This window comes from Corvus moneduloides, chromosome 11 (assembly GCF_009650955.1).
Source record: "Corvus moneduloides isolate bCorMon1 chromosome 11, bCorMon1.pri, whole genome shotgun sequence".
Classification (NCBI taxonomy): Eukaryota; Metazoa; Chordata; class Aves; order Passeriformes; family Corvidae; genus Corvus; species Corvus moneduloides.
The window spans coordinates 15,209,818-15,234,888 of record NC_045486.1 but is presented as its reverse complement, the minus strand read 5'-3'; the positions used below and the strand labels follow the sequence as shown (position 1 = coordinate 15,234,888).

Sequence of the window (25,071 nt, the reverse complement as noted above, 5' to 3'; positions counted from 1 at the left end):
AGTGGCAAGGTCACCCCTGAGCCTCCTTCTCTCCAGGCTAAACACCCTCAGCTGCTCCTCACAGGACTTGCACTCCAGACCCTTCATTAGCTTCACTGCCCCTCTCTGGACCCACTCCAGCACCGCAATGCCCCTCCTGAACTGAGGGGCCCAGAACCAGGCACAGGACCCAAGGCATAACTCTACCAGAAGAAAGGAGGAACTGAACGGCCTAAAGGCAAACGGGGCATCACGATCTAAGTTCCCACCACAGCCACCTTTCCCCCAGTTAGTACAGAGGGGCCGTGCCCGGCATCGATAGCTCCCCAGGGAGTAGGCACTGATGGGGCCGCAGGGAGCCCAGCAGCTCCCGGCCGAGCCAGCAGAAAGCGCCCCAGAGGAGGCAGAGGCACAAACGCCAACCCCACAGCACAGCCCCGCCGCTCCCAGCCCGCGCGGCGTAAATAGCACCGCCGCTTTTATAGCGGCCCTTCCCGGCAGCCCCCGCGCGCGGCCGCGCCGATTGGCCGCGGGGCGGGCGGCCGCGCGCGGCCGGGCGGGGCGGCTCAGGAGCGCGCCGCGCGCGGGGCTGGGAGCGCGCACGGCCCGCCCCGCCCCGCCCGTTTCCGCCGCCGCCGCCGCTCGCGCTCGGGCCTGTGGAGCAGGAGGCGGCGGGAGCCGGACCAGCGCAGGCCGCAGGTACCGGGGGGGCTCTCTACCGATCGGGGGGCGCGGGGGGGCGGATCGCCGGCTTCTCTTCTTCCCTTCCCCCTTCCCGCCGCCGTCGCCGGGTGGGGCCCGCCCGCCCCCGCCGGGAGCCCGCGGCCTGCGGGCGGGGGCGGCCGGGCCCGGCCGGGCCTCTTGCCGCCACCGCCGCGCACGAAAAGGGAGGGCTGGTGGCGGGCGGCCCCTCTGCGAGTTCCCGGGGCCGGTAACGGAGCCTTTTCCGGGCCGCGGGAGCGGGGGAGGGGAGGGAGGGGCGCGGCCCCGGGGCTCCCCCGCGGGAGCCGCCCGCGCCCCGCCCGGGACCCGGTGCCGCCGCCCGGCCGTGGGCGGTGCGGAGGAGGCGGAGGCGGCGCTGCCCCCAGGGCCCGCGCGGTGACACGGGCGGCACCGGGGGTGCCCCGGTGAGTGGCAGCCTGTTGTGTGACGTCACCCCCGCCGGGGCCGCGCCCCGCCCGCACCGGGGGTCGCAGCCGGGGGTCGTCCCGGGCTCTCCGCGGCACACGGGGCCGTGCCGGGGCGCGTCCGGAGGGGTTGCCAAGGGTTTGTGCGCCGCTGAACTTTTAGCTTGGGGAGGAATCGGCCTTTGGGGCGAAACTGGAAAGTTTGGGCGCTGTTTTTTTGGTGGGGCGGCTGCTGCAGGCCGGGGAAACGCCGGGGGTGGTTTGACACGACCGGAGTCCTGTGCCCCGACAGCCTTACCTGGGCTGAGAACTGCCCGGTGTTAAACTACCCCTGCATAAACCTTTCCTGCCAGGAAACCCATTCCTTTGAGGGCGAGAGGAACCTCCAGACTACTTCAGTTGTGTTTGGGTTTTAAGAGTAAGACCCAAAGACTTCTCCTAGAGGTTTGCAGAGTTAGTTATTATGGACACTCAGGATGAAGTATTGTTCTCAGCCGAATGATACTATAACTACTTTGATATCCCTTTAAGAGGTGTCTGGAATGGGGGTTTGTTTGTTTTTAGTTGCTGCCTCATATCCAGCTTTTGTTTCTCTCCTGGTACAGTTCACCTGTTTGTTGCAGGGAAGCCTTCATGAGCAGTGGTTCCCACCCACCATTTCTCTGTGTGATACAGGATTTGGAGAAAATTAAACCCTAAGACCTTTCTGGGGAATGTTAAGTTTGTTGTTGCTTTTTTTTTCCCCCAGAGCTGAGCCTAAGTGTCAATTCTGCCATCTGTGTGACTTCGAAATGGTGAACTTCTCCTAGAAGCAAACTTCTGTTAATCTTTTTATCTCAGAAATCTCAAAAGTTAATTTTAAGTACCCTAAATGTTGTTTGTGACCCTGATGGCTTTATTTGGGGATTTTTTCCCAGTATGGAAATATGAAGTCTTTCCCTCCCTGAAAAGATGGTTTGTGAGAATATTTGCTTTCTGTTGAAGGCTCTTCTGGTACATATGTGCCTTCTTCCTGTCCTGTTCTGGCCTTACCCAGGTCTTCAGCCACACAGCACTGGCATTTCTCGTTCAAATATACAGAGTCTAATTCTGGCACTGATTTGGACCGAGGCTGCATGTTTAAAAAAAGAAAAACATTAGCCTTATTTCACTTTAATTAGTTCACTGGAATGTTTAACAGCATATTCACCATAAATCTTTGACATAAATTAATTTGAATGGGTGATGTATATCATTTAACACTAGACTACATGGGGTTTTTTAAAATAATTTTTCAAGACATGAATGCACCTTCATACAAGAGGCAAAATAAATTCTGTCACGGCAGAGCTCAGCTGAGCAGCTCTCATGTTATCCCTCCTCGTTCACCAAGCTCATGCTCTGGCCGAGTGCCACAGCAGCCGAGCGCCAGAGGCAGGGAGTTCTCTGAGCCAGGAATTGACAGTAAAAACATCCTAAATGATCTTAACCGCCACCAGGATGTAGGACTGGTGATGGCTCTTCAGATAAGCAAATTCCAAATGGAAACGTTTTGGAGGGGTCCTGGAAGTATCATCATCTTTCCTCATTTTTCTTACAGTAACTCTTGTTTTTTCTGGTTTTTACACTTAATCTTTTTCTCTCAATGTATTTACATTGCCCAGAACCCTGTGGGCTCTTCTTCACACCATGTCTGTGGTCTGCTTTGCCCTAGACATTTCTGACCTTGGCTGCCTTTTCATTAGCCAGTTGTACCTTCTCGGTTTCTCTCATATTTTATTCCTTGCTGCTGTGGTATCCTCAGGTTCTTTCCAAGCCTCCACTCGGACACCATCTTTTGCCTTTAATACTAAATCTCATCTCTCTCATGTTCTGCTGTGTTGCCTTACAATGTGTCTTTAAATGCAGTTTGAACTAACGTGGAGGAGAAGTGTAATGGGTGAGTTTGAGGAAGTTAGCATGTTGATAAAGCACAACCAGTGTGCCCTTGAAATATTAAATTAATCCACGATGAGCTTGTCCTAGTAAAACACATAATAGGGGTGAAACTCTGTAATACAGAACAGTGCAGTGCAAAATAAATGCACCAAATGACAGCTGACCTTCATTCCCAGTGTACAGCTAAGCACCTGCACACACCTCAATGCATGGTGAAAATCCTCTGCTCCTCGTCTCTTGGTGTAATTCCTCTCCTGCTATAAATAGTGGGTAGCTAAATAGAAAGAGGTAGTTGCTTATTCCTTTTCAGTTAATCTCAAAAATAAGCAAAAATATCCCAAAATACTGTCTGTGGTACACTGGTTAAGTTACTGCTGCTTTTACAGTAACTACTGTTTGGTGTCTGGGTGCCTTCTGGTCTTGATGGGATCTCTGTTACCACTCATTCTGAACTGTGAATATAGTACCAAAAGCTAATTGGAGTTGGTAGAGTGACACTGCTCTGTCCATCCTCTTTTCTGTCCTTTTCCTATCACCATATCTTCATTTGGGAAGGACATTTGAGACTATCAAAGTTGAACTAAGATATCTATAGACCACCTTTTAATTAAGAGATTTGCCATCCACACAACTAACAGCCAGTCCATCCTAACTGAATCATCTAATTAAACTAATCAGAAAGTTTGCTTTCTCTGACCACCCTTCATGACCAAGGTCCCTTGTAAAAGGAACAGATGGAGAGTTACAAGTATACCCAGTAAAATTGGGCAGTACACCAAATATGAGGTTTTGCTTCCTCGGGCTCTGACAGTTGTGGGTTTTCTGCTTGCTTTTTTATTGTTGTTTTTTAATCAGAAACAGGGCTCAATTCAGTCTCTTGCTCAGTTAATTAGCAGTGCTTTGCAACCATAAATAGTTCTGTCTCACCTGGCCTGAACTGTCACATTTGGAGCAGGTCGCTGGTGTGGATGTGTAAAAAGAGATTCCTCCTCCTCGTCTTCGCAGCTGTAAGGAAGGTTGTCTTTATATGTGTCAGTGGTTTGAAAGAACTAGCAGCTGTCCAAGTACCAGTTCTCTCTGTTTGCATTCTTTGCTAGCATTTCATTTTTCTTATATTTTACACCTGGTGGCTCTTTGTTCTTCACCTCCTGTCTGCTCTGTTGAAATTGTGGGAAGTGAGAAGGCCGTCTCACAGTGGGATCTTGACTGGGTGCTGACCAAGTGAATTGGCTCATTTTTTGAACCTCAGTCCAAGAGCTGTTTGGAAAGGCTGGGTTCCATGTAAACCACAGCAGAACTAGGCTTCTGCACTTGAAATTGAAAATGTTGTTGGGAGGATTTTAAATTATACTGTGGAATGTTGACAGATGAGAATGAGCATGCAGTTTGGGATAAAGAAAGTATTAGAAATAAGAATACAGCCTTTCAGAAAGTTTAAGTCGTGAAGCTGACCAGAAAAGTAAATAAGAACGTGAACTCTGGCAAGTTAAATGAAAAATACAAGGACCTGCCCGAGAGACTCTGAGAAACATCATACTAATAGCAAGAAAAAAAAATTTCCAAGTTCATCAGAAACAAGAAAGGTGCTGGATTTTGGAGACCCAATAGATGAAGAAGTGAAAGAAATATTTGGTGATGAAGCCATGAGTAGAAAGTTAGATGACTTATGTGCATTCCTGTTTCCCATGGAGGAGTCCAGGAGTCCAAAGAGGGTCCCTGTGCCAGATATTCTCTTTATTGAGAACAGGACTCATTGGAAGATTTGTCTCTGCTTGAATTGTCAGCAAAGTAGTTTATAGAGCAAAGTGATAAATAGAGTTACGAGGTGCCAAGACCAGATGGTGCTTGCCCAGGGGTTCCAAAGGAAATTTGGGCCTGAAATGACCAAATTACTAATTACGCTGTGTAACTTCTCAATATCTTGAAGCCAGAGAAATAGAAGAGGATTTACATGGTAGCAGTTCTTAAAGATAGTTCAGCAGGATATCACAGTTCAGTGCCTTTTTAAAAAATAAAAGACAAAAAAAAGCTAACCAGCTGGACTAACAACTTAGAGTAGCAGAAAGCCAGTGTGGCTTTTGCAGAGGAAATGGTGCAGCTCATATCTGCTGGAGGTTTTGAATGACTTGAGAAGCACAGAGAAGGGAGGTTTGGGACAAGAGAAGAAGAGGGATCTCTGTTATACCTCTACTGTTCAGCATATTCATAAATGATCTGGTGAGAAAGGTGTTAAGGAGGAAGGGAAGAAAAGACAAGAGCTGATTAGGAAGAATTGCAGCTTGTCCTTCTGACACTGAATTACAGGCAGCAAAATGCCAAATGAAATTTGTTCCAGATAAATACAAAGAAGGGGGTAATCTTTGTTTATGCACTGATGGTGTTAAAGTTAATTATTGCCACTTAAAAGGAAGCTTGCCATAATTCAGTGAAAATGGAAGTTTAGTGTTCAACAGTGATCATACGAGTTTGTATGAGGGGCTTTGGGAAAGGGATAAAAAAAGGAAAACAGAGGAATAGCATCATGGCTCTTTAGTCCTCAACACACTGTTTACAGTAGGTTGGCACAAAGAAAGATGTGCTTTGAGATACATTGCAACTGGAAAAGCAAAGATGAGGCTGAAAAGAGTGATCAGAGATAAGGAATGGATTCCATACAAGGGGTGCTTAAAAAGATTTGAACTCTTTCTCTTGGCAAAGACATGACCAAGCACAGTCTGGTCTAGATCAAAAGTGATGGTGCCTCTCCCTCAGTCTGCACTGAGACCGCAGAATGCAGCACCACAGAGTGCTTTGAATGACAACGATTTATGTGGCTTCAGAACCAAATAGATGAAATCACAGGAGAGAACACTGTCAAGTGAGCTGTTGGGCACAAAGAATGAAAAAAAAATAATTACCCCCAAGCTGGCAACTGAGAAAATACACTTGCAGAGGTGTCAATGCATTTGCTCCTTCTTTTACTCCAAGACACCTGCATGTGTCAGGCAGTGTTGGGCTTGCTTGGTGTTTGATCTGAAGCAGTGCACTTTCTGGTGGGAGGAGAGGAGGAAGGAACACAGGTGAGTGTCAGTTGTGGGTACAAGAAGATGGTTGTCTGGAAAAGTTAGTGTTAGTTTTTCTTGTCCATATGTGTTTTACTGCCAGTGCCTGAAGACAGAGCCACCTCATCCAAGCAGAAGCCTGCCTTGCTCAGTGTGAGGTGCCCCACATCCCATCTGACATGCAGGAGGTATCTGGGAAGAGAGGACACCAAGAAAAATCTGGCCCAAATGCACAGTGGTTTGCAGATTACACACACATGGAAATCCAAAGATCTACTATAATTACCTCAATATTAAGCCCTAATCTCATTTTGTGCAAAGTAATCTTGGGACTCGGTATTGCATAAGAGAAGTACTCTCGTAAGTCGTTGTGCCTACAGATAGCAAAGATGTAGTCAGTGGGAGCAAACGAACAAGAGTGTTCCATGAGGGCCAAGGACAGCAATGGCAGCCACAGATCCTGAGGACAAAATCCTGCTTTCTGCCCCCAAAATCCAAACTTTGCCTTCAGCCTTGGAGAGGGACTTGTCATGGTAGAGGAAGACAAGGGAGAAATGCTCAAATTAGTCTTCTTCCCTGGGTTCTGAAATGGTGTTCATTTACTAATTATATAGCAATAGGGAGGTGAACAGTATAGGGATGAACTTTGCAGGTAGTTGATCAGGAGCACCCTGCTAAGTTTGGTGTTAACAAAACAGGATGCATGATGACAGTGTTAAGACAGAGTTTTGCTCACACATATTGCTGGTTTAGTTTTTAAAAATTTTGACTTAAACATGCTTTAAAAAGATCTTTCAGGAACCTTCTTTTGCAGTATTTTTCTCCTACCAAGTGTTGAATCTGAATTAAATAACCTGGCTTGGAAGGGAAATGAAGGCATCTGTTTTGTTCACTCTTAAAAAACTGTGCAGGAAAGCCTTACAGAGGAAATAAGAGAAAAGCAGTAACTGAACATAGAAAATAGAAAACAGAGGCTCAAAATCATGTAAAGTAACTGGGAGGAAAAAGGAGCTCAAATGACTGTGAAATTATGGGTCTAAAAAGTTGAAATATGGTGAGGCCTTGCCATGTGTCCTGCTGGGAGGCCTGCCTGCCTTTGCTCTCGAGCTGGCTCATCCCCTGTACGCTTGTCCTTGTTTCAGGCCCCAGCTTTGCTCACCTCTCCTTAGGGTCTGAGAGAAGCATCCAGTTATTTTCTTCTGTGGTTGCGTCTCTTCCAGACAGTCCTTTTTCCAGTTCTCCTATAGTTGTTCCTCATGTGGTCACTGTTGTGTAGTTTAATCATCCATGTACCCTGCTCTGAGTCATTTCCAGTTCATTTATAGCCTTTTGACATGGGGAGGATCACAGCTGCACACATCAGAAGATGCAGTCATGCGATGGATTCCGACATCGTTGTAATGGTTTCTGGTTTGTTCCTTTTCCCCTAGTTCTTAGTACTGGAATCTTTAAAATTGTAGCACTTCGGAGTATTGTGCTGGTATTTTAAAGGAATTAACTATATAACCTTTAAATACTGTCCTTGAGTGGCAGTGATCAGCTCCCAGTCCATCATTTCATATAGGAAATGGAATCTGGTTTTTACGTTGCATATCACTTCACATTTCTCTCTTTCAAATTTTATTGCCAAGGCACAGAGCCTGTTAAAGTTCTGAAATCCATCACAGTTAGCCCTTGCCTTTATTACCTCTACATCTTGACATCATCAGTAAATTTTGTTGTATAGCTATTTTTCTTCGCTTTTTCAGGTCATTTATGAACGTTGAGCTGTGCAGGTTCCACGGGTGTTTTCCTGAGAGTGCTGAGCATTTCCTTCGGCTTGGTTTCCTATCTTTTGGCAGTTATTTATCTATACATAGGGAACTTCTGTGTAATCAGGTATTTTGATTATCTCATTAAGTTAAAAAAAAAAAAGGTTGAATGATATTGCACACCTAATCTGCCCAGACTTGGTAATTGACACCTCTGTTTTGATACATATCTTAGCTCTGAAGATCTCTGGCCTGAAAATGGAAAGGGTTTATGTAATTTTTTTTCCAGAAAGCTCTTTACGTAGTGCAGCAGTTTGAGTTTGAAAGAATGCTAATATGCAGTAATAATGAAGAGAAGTAGGACACTCTTAATGATTATAATCCCATCAGACTAAGACATCAATCCCAGGTACAATAATGGAATAAGTAACAAAGCGTTCAGGAAGGAATTAAGGCAGTATCACTCAGCCTGGACTGGGGGATATAGAAACAAGTGGTGTTAATTGTTTTAGTTTGATTCTTAAGTGCAAGTGTTCATCTTAGCCTTCAGTTAGCACTTGACAGTAATTGCATGTCATTTTCAGTGAGAAACTAAGCCAGAACAAAATCAATATGGTTCATATTAAATTTAGTAGAAAGAGGGTAGCTGTAAAAGGCAAGTAGAGGCTCAAGTGAGTCTGTGTGTAGTGAGTTGAAGGAGTTGGACTCTTGGGCTGTTTCTTAGCGGTCACCTGGAAGAAATGCGAAATGCCAGCGATGGGAAGTTTTCAGAGGCTGAAGAAGTGAGGAAGTGACAAGAAAAACCTCATCATAATGCAGAAAATGTAACTGACTGCTGGAGTGAGGAGCATGGTATGGGATTCTCTGTTATTCCTATTTTAAAGTCAAGATGGTCTGCACTTGAGTTAATGCACGGGGTGAAAACTACTGGGGAATGACCAAGCTGTGGCTTGTTTGCACTTGAAACGCAGCTGAGGGTGTGGTTCTCTGATACTGTGTGGATGGATTTAAGGCTCCTGCTCGTAGAGCTGTGCTGCAGCAGCCCTGGGGCATTTGGAGCTGTGATGGACAGTATGGGATGGAAAGGTACACAGTGCTGTGCTGCTGGCTCTTAAGGGCCCTCCTGCCTGACGCACTTCACCGTGACACCTCTACTACTTTGTTACTCCTTATGCCAGGAATAGACAGTCACTACTGTCAAAGGTGTAGAGGTAATTTAAAAAAAACCCAACCAACCAGCTCTGTGTTGGGATGCTTCAGTCTGGAAAGGTTGTTAGTGAGGAGCAGGAAAAGGGTGAGTGGAAGCAAATTGTTCACTCCCTTTCCATTTCGGAGTTAGGAGGCAGTAAAAGAAACTAATAGGGACAATCTTGAATTTGAAGGAAGTGGCTTTACACAATGTGTAATTAAATTGTGGGAACTCCCTCCAACAGGATGTTGTGTGTGCTGGAAGTTTACATGGGTTCAAAGGGAGTCTGGACAAGCTCATGGAGGAGAAATCTATTTGAGGTTACCAAATTCATGGGAACCACATCTGACCTAGGGAGCTCCTGAGCTGAAGGCTGGCGAGCATGCAGGGGGAAGCTTCTTGTTCATTTTTCCTCTTCTCCCATAGCACAAGAATCCCCAGTCCTGAGCTTGTCCAGAATGCCAGGCACTAAGGTGGAGAGACCCAACTCCTAAGTCAATGTACCTATTTCCGTGTGTGTAGACCTGTAGTTACAGGTGGTCTGTGAGTCTCTAGGTGTAAGTTTAGGTGCAGGAACAAGTTGGTCCAGTGGTCAGTGTCTGTATTGGAGCTGCTTGTGGGACACAGTGCTGGGTGTAGAGGGTTGCACAGGTCATGGTTTGGGTGTTTTAACAAAAGATAGTTTATGTGTTCCTGGGAGCACTTGGCAGTGCTGAGGCATCATTCCTGTAAAGGCATGGGCAGGTGCTCTGTACAGGGAAGGAGAGCAAAGCAAAGCGTTTTGCTCTTTCCTGCGGTGGTTAAAAATCAAGCAAATTTATTAGAATCCAAAACAATTTTCTTCTCTGAGAGGAAGATGAATTGTGTGTTGTCATACTGGATTTTTCCTGAAGAGGAAAGCAAGGGCAAAGACTGTAATTTGATAGGATGAATCCTGCTTTGAGACTTCACGTGATATCTCGGATTAGACATACTGTGTCCGCATGACACTCAACACAGATCTAGTGCTGACGGCTGATTCAGGTTTCCTCCAAAACATTGCACTGGCAGGCTTTACACTGCATGAGGAATCTTCTGCCCCATCACAGCCATTGCAGAGACAGCATAAACAACACACTGTGTCCTTAACGAAGATGCACTGTATGCCCATGCCTATTAAACACCTATTGTGTACTTTTGGATAACTCTTAATGACTGTAAAAAATTCATCAGTCATTAAGGGTTCACTGGGGCTGGCAACCAATGTTGCTAAGACCTGATGCAGTTAAGCTGACCCTGTTCCCAGTTCTGGTGATGTGGTACAAAGAGGCTTGAGCTGGTTATTTGTGGAGTTAGCTGAGACCTGGGGAGGTTTATTAGCTGGGGGTGAACACAGCTACGCTGCCCCTGATTTAAAGCTGGCTCTGGAAATGTAGAGCTCTGTTTGCAAGGCACTTTTTCCAAACTAGTAAAACATGCCAGACTTGAGCCTGGTTGACACAGACTGAATGAACTGTTATCAGAAAGCTGAACACACAGCTTGCCCTGTCTAAAGACCTTCCCAAAGGACCTGTGTTCAGTGTTTAATCCCGTTGGATACTATGCTGACCTTCTGTGTCAGTTTTTCAATTGTACTTCAGTCTTGCAACAGAAAATTTCCATTTTCTCTGTGGATTAAATTTAACGTGCAACATCAGTAGCCTGCCCTATGCTTTGCCAGCTTTGGAACTTTTTTCAAGTGTTAGATTTCATATGTAACCCTCCCAAAAAACCCCAGCAGATAGCTTTTTCTCACCAACTGCTCCCACATAGTGCTGAAGTTAGAAATAGGTCTATTTTGCAGTACTGTCAAATTGCTTTATGTATTGGCTGCAGTAAGGAATATAAATATAACTATTTCTCAAAGGCCTTGTTAGCAACACTTTAAATAATGTGGCTTTTTGGTGCATGAGTGCAAGTGTCCACAAGCAAACTTGCACAGAATTAAGAAGATCTCAATCATTACAGTGAAATGTGTTGACTGTCCCCTTGATAGAGGTGACCACATTCGCGTTTTTAGTGTTTTTATTTCGGTGGTTTGGAATTGAACTGAGCTTCCACCCCAATAATGCTTGATTTGAGGTCATTTATGGTGTCAAGAAGGCAGATGACTCTGAGCTCACAGTGTGTCTGGTTTTACTGTCAGTGTGGCTGTACAGATCAGTTCAGATAATAAGTAAGTGGTCACTTGCAGCATGTTTTGGGGTATGTACTTCTTTCAGGATCCTTTAGGAACCCTGTAGCAGAAACATGGGTTGTATCTGACTCCTTTATGTGATTGAATCACGTTTTTCCTTAATTTTTTTCTTACTTTTCTTTCAGTTCCAAGGCTGTTGGCCTCCCAGTTTGTAGCTTCTCTAAGAGGTGAATTGGGGTCATAATTTCTCTTACTTCACAGCTATTGCTGTGTAAGAGCAGGGCCATCCTGTCTGTGTTGGTCATGTGGGGAAAAATGGCATGATAGCACACACTGGCTTACATGTGCTGAAGGAAGCTGATTTAAGGTAGCAGGATTAGCATTTCAGCAGCAAGCTGCAGTATTTCTGATATTGTTTATCACTAATGAGAAGTGAGCAGCGAAAAAGGATTACAGAATGTATAGTTGCTGGCATTTTCTTTGGGACTTTGGAGGAGGAGGAGGTTGAGATGCTTGCCTGCTGTTGGGAGATGTGGGAAGCCTGGATTCTGTTCTAGAGGAGTGGTTACATCCTTCTGCCATTCTCCTCCTGGCCTGTTTGCCTGACCCCTCCCCATTCCCTGGTCATAGTCTTTGGACCGCTTCACCCACTCAGATGCTCTGTGTTCAGTCTCTTTCTTCACTGGCTGTATGCAGCTGCCCTAAAATCAGACCTGTTTGCTTTGGGGCTGATCAGACTCCAAATTGCTCTGCTAGTTCTCAGTTTTGATGCCAGATCTTGCTAGATGGCCAGAAGGCAACTGTGGGAAAAGCCTGCTCATCCCCTCTGCATCCCTGGAGTCTTTGGGAAAACTTTTTTCTTCCTCCCCCTCAGACTTGAACAAAAGTCTATTTTAAGGGTAAATGCAGGTACTGAGGCAGAGGCAGTTGAGGGACTGGGACAAAGTCAATTCTCCCCTGTGGTAGGTAGAGGGCAGGGCCTCACTGGTCAGGTTGGAGGACACTTGAGCAGGGTTTCTTCTTCTGGTCCTTTAGCCTGGCTCTTGTTCCTTCTGCTGCCCAGGGCAGGGCTGACTGAATGAGGGGGAAATGAAGCAAGTGAGAAGAGTGCCAGGCTGTAATTCACTCAGCAGCAAACTGCTTCAGTGCTGTCTAGAGGAGTCAGCAGCAAGGCAGTCCTTCTAAGATTTCAAAACCTTTACCTTCCAACATTTTGGTTTTAAGGACTTCAGTAAGATGAGGTGGGAAAGTATTTAAAGGATGTTCCCCCCCACACCCCCAGCATCCTTACTGCATGCTGAACTGCTTCTGAACTGCTTCTGCTGAGTTCTTGCTGACGTGCAATAATCCAGAATTTATTTTTTTTACAAAATTCTGCATTTTGCATCCTTACTGCATGCTGAACTGCTTCTGAACTGCTTCTGCTGAGTTCTTGCTGACATGCAATAATCCAGAATTTTTTTTTTTTTTTACAAAATTCTGCATTTTGCAAAGGAGCTGCCTGTATAGCATAGAAGGCAACATAAAGTTACTAGTAGTTAATTGGTAATTGAAATGAAATATAGTTGTGATACCTTTGTGATGGTAAAGGGCTGTTTCTTCCATCAATTACCTTCTCCAGGATGAGATCCAGAGTGAGACAGACAAACCTGGCATGTTTGTTGCCAGCCTGTCCAACTTCAGAATGTCAACAGTGTGTCCACAATCCTCACTCATGCTGTGTGGCCTTGGGACCTGCAGGAGAGGAGGCACTGGAAAACTTGTTCCCTGGAAAAATAAATAGCATGCTGAAGAGGCAAATTCCCTTGCAGTAAACAGTAATACTTGGGGGGAGTATGTTTAAAACACGGGAAAAAATATTTTCCCCATTTCTAATTCTTCTGGAGTATTTGGTGGATTCCCTTAACAAGCAGGGCTTGGAGCCTTGGAGCGTCACCGCACTTAGAAACAGCAGCCTCCTGTAACAAGGGTATTAGGGTGGCAACTCTGCAAACAGGAGCTCCTTGTGTTGTAACCTCCTGTGATGTTAGTGGGATTGAGTAAATGATGTCTAAAGCCCCTGTAATACCTGTGAAAGACACTGGCCTAGGCTGAGGAAATGTCATAATTGAATCTCTTCCATTCGGATGAGTCACTTGAGTCGTGTTGTGAGAGTTTCCACTTTGAATCTAGCAGACTAGCTGGTTTTGAGAATCCTATAAATGCAAAGGTGGGAGGAGTGGTTCGTTTAAGAGTGGGGAAAATTGCAGATCTGTTGCCTTGCTGCAGAAGACAGCACAGATTCTCCTAGAAGATCACTGCAGCCATTCTGCTACACTAACTGGGATAAAATGTTTCTTGCTCAGTGTTCTGCATGCATCATCAGTGATGCAGTTCCAGCAGCTTTCTGGATTTATTGGACTCTCCCTGCTCTATGCACTGTGTAAAAGGATGAATGTGTAGTACTTGTGTTCAGTTACAGTGAGGTAGTAGTACTTGGATTTGGTCTGCCTGTTATACCCTCTCAAGTAGTTCATAGGGGTTTTTTAGCTCTAAATGTAGACGTGTACTCACTGATGAAAAGCTGTTCTGCAGCAAATACTAAATTGTGTGTAATGTGCATCTTAAATGAAACTCTTTAGGCCAGAAAAGTGCTTTGATTCCCACATACTGCTGGTACAAATTTGATGTATTTCCATGTTTCAGAATACTTAGGAAAACCAGAGCATGTCAGAATGCAGCAGAAAGACCCGACTGCTGTGAATGCTGTTAGTGTTGTCCTTGTGACACACACCATTAAGATGTAACTCCATTCTAACAAGCCATTTTTTCTCTATTGTGCTACCAAGATGTTGCTTTTCTGGATCTTTGCCAGACCTGACAACCCCTTACAGCTGCCCACTGGAGAGGAATGTATTTATTTTAGCTAAAAATAACTAGGTGAAAGATGCTGGTCTGTACACGGAATCCTCTAAATTAGGAAATTCAGGGAATTCCTAAATTAGGAAGTGTTCAAAGTTAGATGAGGCTTTGAGCAACCTGGTCTAGTGGAAGGTGTCCCTGCCCATGGCAGGGGGTTGGAAGGATGTGGTCTTGAAGGTCCCTTCCAATCCAAACCATTCTGTGGTTCCTTGATAATGATAAGTAGAAAGAAGTGGTTGTGATGTTTGGTAACTTTCTTCCGAGGTGGATGGAGGCGTCTTATCTAATGATCAGAGCTGACATCCTGAGGCATCTATATCTACCCAGCGTTTATAATCTGGGCTGCTTCTGAAAATTGGAGATTTTAAGTGGTGATCTTTGCATCCTGAATTGAGTTTTGTACAACACGCTTGTTCTAGAAGGAGTTGTTCTGTGGTAATGCTGCAAAAGGTGAAACTAAAGTAAAAAATATGAGGATGCCATGGGTCCTCATATCCATCCAAAAAAATGATCATGTGGTTGATGCTTTTTGTGACAGTCCAGAAGGATCCTCTAGAAGCTGGTGATGAGGGAATTGTAATTACCTAGGTTTTCAGTGTACTAGATGGAAGGGACAGTTCGGCAGGTTTGATGTGTCCTGGTGACTGTCCTGCACAGAACTCTGAGCAGGAGAGCCTCCTGGGGCGGGTCCTGAGCAGTGGGAAGGAAGTGGTTGAGCACACGCTGCTGAAGGGCATCTTGGGTCCAAATGATGTCAACACATTTCAGGAAGCATTCAGGCAGAGAATTTCATGATGGGCTTTTCTCAGGAAAAAGATACTGAGGAGATTAAATAAAGCTCCTGAAATAATTTTTATACACATCCATAAAATTTTCAAGCTTTTTTAGGGAAGGATTTGTAGAAAGGTCTGCATTAAATGATGTGTTTGGAGATGTTTTTACACAATTGTTGTTTCTTTGTAGACCTTAGACATAGGTGTGCAGAGGGCCAAAGCATAAAGTTCAACTGGCAAGGAACACTTAAAAAATAATCTGAGAGATGGAAGTATTTAGAGGAAGGTAAAGGAAGAGTTGATCTGATAATCCATTGAAAAATACAGTTACCCGTAGGTGATGCCCAAAGGTCACCTACCCTGGGTGCTATTGCAGGTAACTCAAGGCTGGGCCAGTCCCAGCCACTAGCACAGAAGGGAGAAGGAGGGAGGATAGCAAGGAAGGATGGATTATCCCATTCCGGCAGCCGCCCACTGTGTCTCCAGGGCAGTTTCATCAATGGCCTAGATAATTATCTGGGAATCATTACTATTAAACTTGCATCTGACAGACTATGATTAAGCTGGAGGGCAGAGCTAGAACCTGAAGGTAGAATAAAACATCAGTCAGCGTAAGGATAAATCAAAGCCTGGCAATGGATATTCAGCTGTGTGAAGAGAGAGCTACTCACTGTACAGCCATCAGAATGAAAAAAAGGCTGTGAACTATCAGGAATTAAAAGCTGACTGTATCAACAGTGTTGTGTTCTGGGGAGGGGAAGAAGAAAGAAAAAGACACACAATTCCAGACTGGTGTTTAAGCAGCAGGGTATCCCAGAAGATCAATGAAATTAATCCTTCAGCTTTGGGCACTGTTCATAGAGCCCTAGGAGAAATACTGGATTCAGCTTTTGGGCTCCAGGCTTTGGTAAATTTGTGCCAACTGGACTCTGCCCAGAAGGGAGCAATGGGAAAATGTAGGAAATATGATTTACAGAGAAGGCTTGAATAAACTGGCATTGTTTTGCCTGATGACTAAATGAAGGCATATATTCTCAACTGCGCTGGGGAAAGGGAATAATCCATTTCCTTATGGCCACGACAAACAGCATAAACAGTAATGGGCTTATATTACATCAAAGAAGGGTGAGGGTAGACATTAAGGTAAGTTTTCTCATAGTACGTATTGTGGAGCACAAGAGTAGATGACTTCAGAGGTTTTGTAGGATTTGAAGGGCAGATTAGCCAAAGCTGACATTAAATAGAAGTAACAAGTCGTTGATCTTGACTTGGTGCAGAGGACAGATCATTACCAGTTCTGTAAAATTCAAGTACTACCATTGCTAGAAAGTATTCAAAACCATCTAAAACTATAGAAAGAAAACTTCTATACAGCTTGGATCATTAAAAACCTTCCACAAATGTAAAAATTACCCCAAGTCCCTACGATAAATAACTTTAACTTGTGTACATACATATTTACAAGGTTAAAGAAACTCACTTTGGAGATGGACTTGGATCACTTGAGCAGAGGTGTCTGACAAGGCTGTCCTTGACCCTTGCTGCTTGGTGGGTTGAAGTGGTTCTTCTCTGTACCTGGAGCAGAAGTGCAGATTCTCTGTAATATCCACTGCTTCTTCACCACCTCACAGTACCAAAGTCTGCTTTTAGATGGTAGTTTTACCTTTTTACTTAATTTCATGAGGCAAGAGAAGAGGTGAAAAGGATAAAATACTTTTGCTGTGTCCTTTAAATCTCTCCTGTGCTTCTTTGAGGCCTTCTCCCCTTGCCAGCAGCCCTGGTCATCCTTGTAGAACTTTGTTCTGGATTTGTCATGGCAAAAATTAACTCACAGGGTGCTCCCTCTGTGGTATTTTGGTCATGCAGTCATAGGTATTGTGGTGGCGTTGCTGTTTGCTCCATTTCCAGGAAGCTTCATGGGATGACTAAGCGGCTTCCCCTGGAGTGCCTTTGTTATGGAGAAGAAAGTCGTTATGGTTCTGTCCTCATTGTACTCCCTCGTAGCCAGGTCACTCCCTAAATCTTTTGCTTGTTCCTGCATTGGTCACAAAGAAATGCCTGGAGAAAAGAAAGAAGAGAGCAGGCACATATATAATGCTGGTTTTGTTTGCTTTGCCAGATCCAAAACAACCATCTCCTTCCGCCCCACCCTGACTCCAGGCTTTCCCTAAACCTTTTCAAGCTTTTGTACTGTCTTTTTGAGTCGAGAGATGCTTTTGAGCAGGTCACGGATTTGTGTGGTCCTGATACAGATCAATACATTGCTCAGCAGAGATCTGTGAGGAGCACCATGGGCATCTCCACTTCTAAGTACCCCCTTTACTTACTGCAAACTGACAGCAGGCTCTATTAACCTGGTAGTGGTGATGCCCAGGAAAGTGGATTGAGGAGTGAGATGTGTCTTGACAAAATCCTTTGCAGAGTGGTGGTTGTAATCTGAGCAACTGGTTACCTTAAGGTCCTTCTGTTGGTGCTCCTCGGTCCAGCTGACTGGCATTTTGTTGTTAAGACAGCTCAATGTGATAGGAAAATGTTACTGCCCTTAAATTGAAGCATGTTGTATACCATTACCTGGAATACACTTCTGAGAGGGTACCCTGGGACAGTGCTGCTAATTTACTCGTTATCTCGGGGTGCTCCTATCTCAGCCTTCAGAACAGATCAATAAATCTGGGCTAAACCAGGCCCATCTCCTCTCGTCTCTATTATTCTTGCACGTAGTGGGCTCACCAGTGTGTTGATTAGTGCTGGGGTGTGTTTTTTGTTAAAAGGATGGGAATCTGAACTCACTCAAGTCCAGATATGTCTGTCTCTCCAATGGACATGTAGAATCAGTTTAAAAGGTCAATTTAAAAGCGTTTATTAATTATTAGCATCTCGGTTAAAAGCTGTAGCAGTTGAATTAACAAGTTGTCGTTTTGTTTTTCAGCTATGGCAGCCATTCGAAAAAAGCTGGTTATAGTGGGAGATGGTGCCTGTGGAAAGACCTGTCTGCTGATTGTATTTAGCAAAGACCAGTTCCCTGAAGTGTATGTTCCCACTGTCTTTGAAAATTATGTAGCAGATATTGAAGTGGATGGAAAGCAGGTATGTGAACCCTTCTCTAAGAGCCAGAATGAGCTGGTGTTTGTTCAGAATAGCATGGAAATCTCTACACTTCTTCAGTATGTGGTTAGCACATGTGCTTAGTGCTTATGTTGTAAATATATTTTTAAATATTAGGTATGTTTATGTGGAAAAAAATACTGGCCTTGCTAGAATGTGCTCATATCCAGTGTCTGTTTAACAAGGTGCTTCTAACCTTACACAAGCTGAGGTTCTAAAAGCCATGCAGTCAGTCCGAGTAGAATGTTGGAGCAGCTGGGAGCGGGTGGAGCAATGCAAATCTGCTGAGGGCATGGGGCTACTGGCCTTTGGAACAGAGTTCCTGTTTTGATAGGGACCTGGTATTGTAATTAACAAAGACTAATTCCTGGAGAGTTTTTTTTTTCATACCCATTCCTGGCAACATGCAGCATCCTTCTGAGAACAGATGACAGACAGGTTGATCAAGGGGGTTGATTTTTGTAGTGTACCATCACCATCATCTGTCCTGCTTGTCTAAAGGAACACAGTTCTTAGCAGCCAAGCGTAGCCACAGCTCACTGAGCTTCATCTTTAGTTTGTACTTCAGTAAATTAATCATTAAAATACTTCATTTTAATTTTAGTAAGTTTGAAAGTCAGTTTTTAATCAGTGGGACTCTTGAGTCCTTTTGTTTACCAGACGTGCCAGACACCTGCTCCAAGGGGCAGCTGTAGGTGCTGATCCCTGGGTAGGTTGCCTTCTGCACTTCTGTCAGCAGCGTGCTGGGTGATGTGCAAAATTGTCACTTTCCAGGATACTGCAGAAGCACACAAATCAGGAACTTTGCACCCTGAAAGCTCAGCTATTTACAAACCCTGACAGACAGCCATGGCCTGTGTCTGTTTTGGTACTGTAACCACACAGAGCTGACTCTGCCATGGGAATGCAGGTCAAGCATGTGGCAGGTTTTGGTGCTGAGGGTGCTCAACTTCCCTGTTTTGTCCCTGGCTATGACATTGCCTTTACTCTGGGCTCAGGTACAGCCAAGACATTTTTCAGTCCATTCTAGTTCAGATGTAGTGACTGATAGACTGAAATCGCTCACTTTCAATCCTGACTGGAGAAAAAGAGGGTTTTGAGCTAGTTTTGGACTTGATGTTAAATTTGATTTCCTGCTGTTGCAGGGATGGGTTATTTGTGGATTTAGTAATGATAGTTCATGCTTTTTGAGTCTAAAAAGAGCTTTTCTCTCCCATAATGTGAATCATTAAAAAAAAATTTACTTTTAGACTAATATTAGGACATGTTTTTTCCCCAAGTAACAGGTTCTACAATTTCTATATTGTATCTTAGACTCTAAGGACTATTGTTTGAAATATGCATGATATCCATTTCTCTCTCTTGTCACCAAGTCAAACTTCCTCATTCCCTTCTGCCTGAATCTCTGCGTCTCTGAATGAGTGAACAAGAAGTCATGCCCTATCAGCTATATGCAGCCAGTACCTAAAGAAAAATAGCATGAGCAGCTTGAGCAGTATCAGCTGATTTTATTTTTGTAACTACAGGATATATTTTACCCAAGCTCTTGGTCTTCAGAAAATTTGATTACAAAAGTTTGTAGGAGAGCCATACTTAAGCCTCTTCTGTTTGACAGCCACTTACCTCTGTCTTCCTAGAAAAGCATTACCAGAAATGTCCAGAAGTCATGCAAAGACAAAGACATGGTAGGAGATGTGTTTTCTAGGCGCTGGTTCCAGTGTCATGTGACAGAACCATCAACAGACATCTCTTCAAAAATATGAACATTTGCCACAGAATTCACATTTGCAACTGCAGAGGTGACTCTGAGAGAAGGAGTATTTCTGACTGAAATACAGAAGATTATTTTTGTATATGTGTGCAACTTACGGCTTTGTCTCTTCACAATTTAAACAGTTGCATTGCACGCGCAGGCTCGTGTTTGGGTTCCAGTTCTGCCCATCTGTCTTTATCTGAGCTGCTGTGGACTTTTTTCCTGGGATTTTTGAATGTAAGAGTTTAAAGAAGAAGGAACCCACTCCAATGTGAAGGCAGACTCATCAGAGAATCTCAAGCAAGCGTATACCTAAAGAGCTTGATGACAGTTTTGAAAGTTCTTTGTTTTAAATGTTGGCTGTTCCTTCTACAGTTTTAAACAATCTTATTGGGGTGTTCTCCCCTACCTCCAGCAAAAGTAGAAATACCGAGAACATTAAGTACTTTACTTCCTTCTTAGTAACAAGAAGCTTTACACACAAATCAGTTTGGTTAAATTTGTGCACAAATAAGAACAATCTTGACCTTTCTTAGTCACTACAGGTTCCAGCTATAAACCCATTGAAAATGTGCATAATCCTAAAAAGCATATATCTAGTCCACTTTCAGTGAAAACTGGTGTTTCTGGGATGCTTGTCAGAGAGTTTCCCAGCCCTTTGGAGCTGATTCCCTTCAATTCTTCTGTCTTTTCTGCTGGTAGCTTTTATGTCCTTTTAGAGAATTGACAGTGGTCATAGGTATAAAGAAAAGACTCATAAGCAGCAATAAGTTAATTTTTGGAGTTACAGAATGTAAAATTCCTAATAGTTCTCCTGTCACAGGAGAACATGTAGTCTCCTCCTTTTGAGTGGTATTGACTGAAATATTTTATTCACTCCTGTTGAGTTCCTGGCTGCTGAATCAGAACTTTCCTAGTGATCTGACTGACTCTTTATCTTCATTTTTCAGGTTGAGTTGGCTTTGTGGGATACAGCAGGACAGGAAGACTACGATCGACTTAGACCGCTTTCTTATCCAGATACTGATGTTATACTTATGTGTTTTTCAATTGATAGTCCTGATAGTTTAGGTAAGTAGATCTCTAACTGAGTCAGAACCACTTCTGTGTATCAATATATTCCCCTTGGAAGTTGCACTGTAGAATATATTTTCCCTTGGGAGCTTTCCTAGTTTCAGAATTGGTGCTGGTTTGAGTGTGTAGTTTTCAGACATTAAGGAATTCTCCAGCAACGCTGAGCATCACGAGAGCTGCAGCAGCACTCTGTGTTTGCCCAGATAGTGAAAATTCTCTTCCCTCTCCTCCCTTCCTGTTCAGCAGTATCTGAGTGCCAGGGCCCCTGGGAGTGGTGAACTGCTTTTCAGGTGTGCAGCATCTAGAGGCCAGCACACCTGAGCCCTCCAGGTGCAGCTGCAGAATTGATGGTTTGGCTGTAGTGCAAAAACTGGCTTCAAAATCCTTTTCTAAGTTGTTCTTTCAAGCAAGAAAATATGCCATAATACATAATAGCAAATGTCTCTTCAAAAGCTGAATGGAATTTCATGAAGATAAAAAGGGGATATGCAGCCTGCAGGTACATCCACTGGTGAATCTCAAATGTCTAAGAGCTTATGAAAGCACAGCCAGATGTTTTAGGCTGTTCAGCACTTCCTGCTGTATAGAATTTGTCAAGGTTTTGCTTTCAAAAGCCCTCAAGTCCTCCTTTCACTAAAAAAATAAAGTCATGTAGGGATGTGAGGAGGAGGTTTCTGGTGTACGAGAACAAATTCATTTGCTGCATGTAGGGAGAAATGGAAGATTGAAAATTACTTACCCCAAGCCTTTGTTTCTGTGTATCTGTAATTAATGTGTTGGATGTTTCTGCTACAGTAAGGGGAGAGCTATGGGGGGTTGTTTTGTGTTGCTTTATAAGAACAAGTGAGGCTAAAACTTAGGCTTCAGTGTTGTGCCCATCTCTAGCTTCTGGAGATAAATAAAATGTTTCTCTTGAAGCAAAATATTCCATAAGTTTCTACTCCAGAATTCTGTATGCTGTTCTTCGAAGTCCCTTATGCTAACTCTTGTCAGGTAGCTGCTGAGAGAAGCCAAGATGTTATATGTCCCTCAGCCTTCAAATTACCACAGACAGGCTTTCCTTTTTTGGTAACACCAGAACAGGTCTATTTACTTCCTTCTGAAGAGTAGAGAAAAGGGCATCAGTGTGGATTATCAAGCTATGACGACTCAGGCAGCGTGTAAAAGCTTTAAAATAAAACTCTCCCCAGAAGTGGGTTTTTGTACAGTTATGCCTCTATTTATTTTTTTCAGAAAACATCCCAGAGAAGTGGACCCCAGAGGTGAAGCATTTCTGCCCCAACGTGCCTATCATCTTGGTAGGAAACAAGAAGGACCTGAGGAATGACGAGCACACAAGACGAGAGCTGGCCAAAATGAAGCAGGCAAGTTCAGTTCCCTTCAGAGTCTTAAAATAAATGGCAGAAGTGTGTGGTGGTTGTAGCAGAGCATTAAACAGGCATTAAACAGGCACCCACAGCTGGCTGCTGGTTTCTGTGGGCTGTGTGATCAACACTAACCCATGGCAGACACCAGGGAGTATCTATTGTCTTTAACTGAGTGGGGGGTTCTCGTATTTGGCGGTTTAGTTCTAGAAAAAGGCATCCTCAGCCATGCAAATGGCTGTATTGGGTTACTTACAGTCAGCTTCTCTCACTGCTGGAGAGATGGATCCCTGAGGTACAAAGGAATTGATGAGGAGACATGAGCACATCAGTGCACACACTCCGGAGCTGTTTTCTGTTTGGTGTGTTCAGGATGTGACAGCAAACACTTTCATTGGTGGGTGTTCTGGGGTAATAACCACAGGTGCTGTTGCTCATTCCTGAGCATATCACCAGGTTTCATTTTCTGCTTGAGCCTGAAACCCCCAGCTTGGCTATGGGACTGCAGATGCTCTGCTCTGTCCCGGAAGTTTTGCACCTGTAGCATAAACATTGGGGGGTTTTGTACAAAGACTGAGGCATTGACTTGGGGATTTGTTCATAGGCTTTTTTGCAATGGTAGCAAAGAATTGCATAAATATTTCATCAGAAATAAGCAATCACTTGCTCAAGTTTCAAAAAGTCTTGCAGCTTTCAAGCTCAGAGATACCAAAAAACTGATCGTGTCCTCTGGCATTGCATTTTTAACTAACCAATTCATTACATGCACTTAATCCAGAAATTCCTTTGCATTTGTTGGGAAGCTGGGTGGGAAGGGGAAGAGCGGTGTGGGTTTGGGCTGTTCTCACCTGTTGCTTTTGTGCTGTTCCAGGAGCCTGTCAAACCTGAGGAAGGCCGGGATATGGCAAACCGCATTGGTGCATTCGGGTACATGGAGTGTTCGGCAAAGACCAAAGACGGTGTGAGGGAGGTGTTTGAAATGGCCACTAGAGCTGCTTTGCAAGCCCGGCGTGGCAAGAAAAAGTCCGGGTGCCTTCTCTTATAAAGCGTGGCCAGAGGAAGATGGCCAAAGCAGCACCCTGCACTTGAGTAATTTTGAAGTGCTGTTTATTAATCTTAGTGTATGATTACTGGCCTTTTTCATTATCTATAATTTACTTAAGAGATTTAAAAATCGAGTCATCTTGCTACCAGTATTTAGAAGCCAACCATGATTTTTATAACAATCTGCATCAAATTCATCTGTGCACCCAAGGTTAACCTCAACATTCCTCTAACAAACCTTTTCTGCACTCACAGGATATGCCAGGCGCTAATTGAAGACAATTCTCTATCTTCTTTCTTCTCTCTAGAAAGAGAAAAAGCTGTCAACACAGAGGATTGGTCTGTAACTACTTTATAACTAACGTCCTATTCTAATTGAGTACAACCGTTACATGGCTGTATGGAATCGAGCGTAGCTTCAGTGCTATCACATTTAGGAAGATCTGATTTTCATGGCTTGGTGTAAAACATTAGTTCGAAAATGTGATCACTCTGAAATGACCAAGTCCCATTCAGCTAAGGAAAAGTGAGGGTTCTGTGGTTTCATGTTAGTTACCTTTTAGTTACTGTGTAATTAGTGCCAGTTTAAATGTATGTTACCAAAAATAAATCTATTTACCCCAGCTTAGATGTAGTATTTTTTGTATAATTGGATTTCCTAATACTGTTACTTGTAACCTCTGCGTTAAGGTGTTCTGGGTTTTTTAAGAAACTGTATTTGAAAATAAAGTCCGATGGAAAGCAGCTGATCCTCTTCCCCTGTTCATTTGTAAGAGTCTGACCCATTTGAATGATTTGAGTGGTCTGCACACCCAGGAGGAGTTTTTTCCATGACGTGCTGTAGGGATGAGTAAAGACAGCCTGCTCACACTCAAAGCTTCTGAACTGTTCAGTTGCCTTAAATTCATTGCTGGACCCAGTTTCAAAACTTTAAAAAAAAAAGAAAGAAACTTTTTGTGTAAGTTTGGTTACCATGTAGTGATCAGACTCCTAACCTGTGAACTTCTTGCTGTTCTGCAGCCAACTAAACTCTTTCTGTATTTTCATTTTTCCAAGAACTAATAGAATAAAGGCAGTTTTCTAAGCTCCCTGTATCCTGGTGTCTGTATTCCTCACTCTGGGTTTTTGTCCCAGCGTCTGACAGCCTGAATCAGAAACACCATTTTTGATAAAGCTGAGAGAGAATTCACTGAGCAGTTGCAAGTGCTTTAATACTTATTTTAATTTCCCAGCAAGGGATACCTGTCTGCTGCTCGTGGTGATTTTCAAACACTGCAGCAGAGCAGAGGTGCAGTATCCCACCTGGCCCCTGCAGGGAGCGGCAAAGCTTCCCAGGAGCTTTTGATACTCAGACGAGATGAGGGTGCATGAGTTGAGTTGGATTTGTCAGTCCTGAACATGGGACTAGAGGAGCAGGAGGAGGCTGTGTAGGAGGAAGGGAGGAGCAGATGCAGTGTTGCTGAGGGAGCACGTGACGGTTTGCAGCAGCCGGGCTGCGCTGGAGCAGCGGCAGAGGTTGCATGGGGCAGGGTGTTTGCCATGGCATTCCATGAGGGATGCCTTCAAGCCCTGCAGCACGGGCTGGGCTCGAGGTGTGAGCCCCTGTGCTGCACCCATGCTGGAGAGCAGATCGTGCTGCTCCTGGGGAGGAAAGGCCAGGAACAGCAGTGGGCATCGCCATGCTCATGCTGGTATTCACAGCAGCTGCTGCCGAGCTGAGGGCCTCTGGGCTGGGCTGGGCAGGAGGGAGTCCAGTTGCTGATGACAATCCATGTCTGAGCACCTGGCTGCATCCCATAATGGTCTACAAAACACCCCTGTCACTTTTTCTTTTTTTGGACAATTCCTGATTGCTTTTCCTGCAGCAAAGGAGAAACAGACCCAGTCATAGGAGTGCC

At 44.3% G+C, this 25,071-nt stretch overlaps 1 protein-coding gene across 1 annotated transcript; it reads left to right on the top strand.

The window, feature by feature from the left end:
• The first annotated feature begins 558 nt into the window (after nt 1-558).
• RHOA (ras homolog family member A) lies at nt 559-24,267 on the top strand. Its single transcript, XM_032121095.1, has 5 exons — nt 559-678; nt 17,763-17,920; nt 20,642-20,762; nt 21,999-22,129; nt 23,001-24,267. Exons 2-5 carry the CDS (start codon nt 17,765-17,767, stop codon nt 23,172-23,174), a joined length of 582 nt encoding a protein of 193 aa, XP_031976986.1. The 5' UTR covers nt 559-678; nt 17,763-17,764; the 3' UTR covers nt 23,175-24,267.
• The last annotated feature ends 804 nt before the right edge of the window (nt 24,268-25,071 follow it).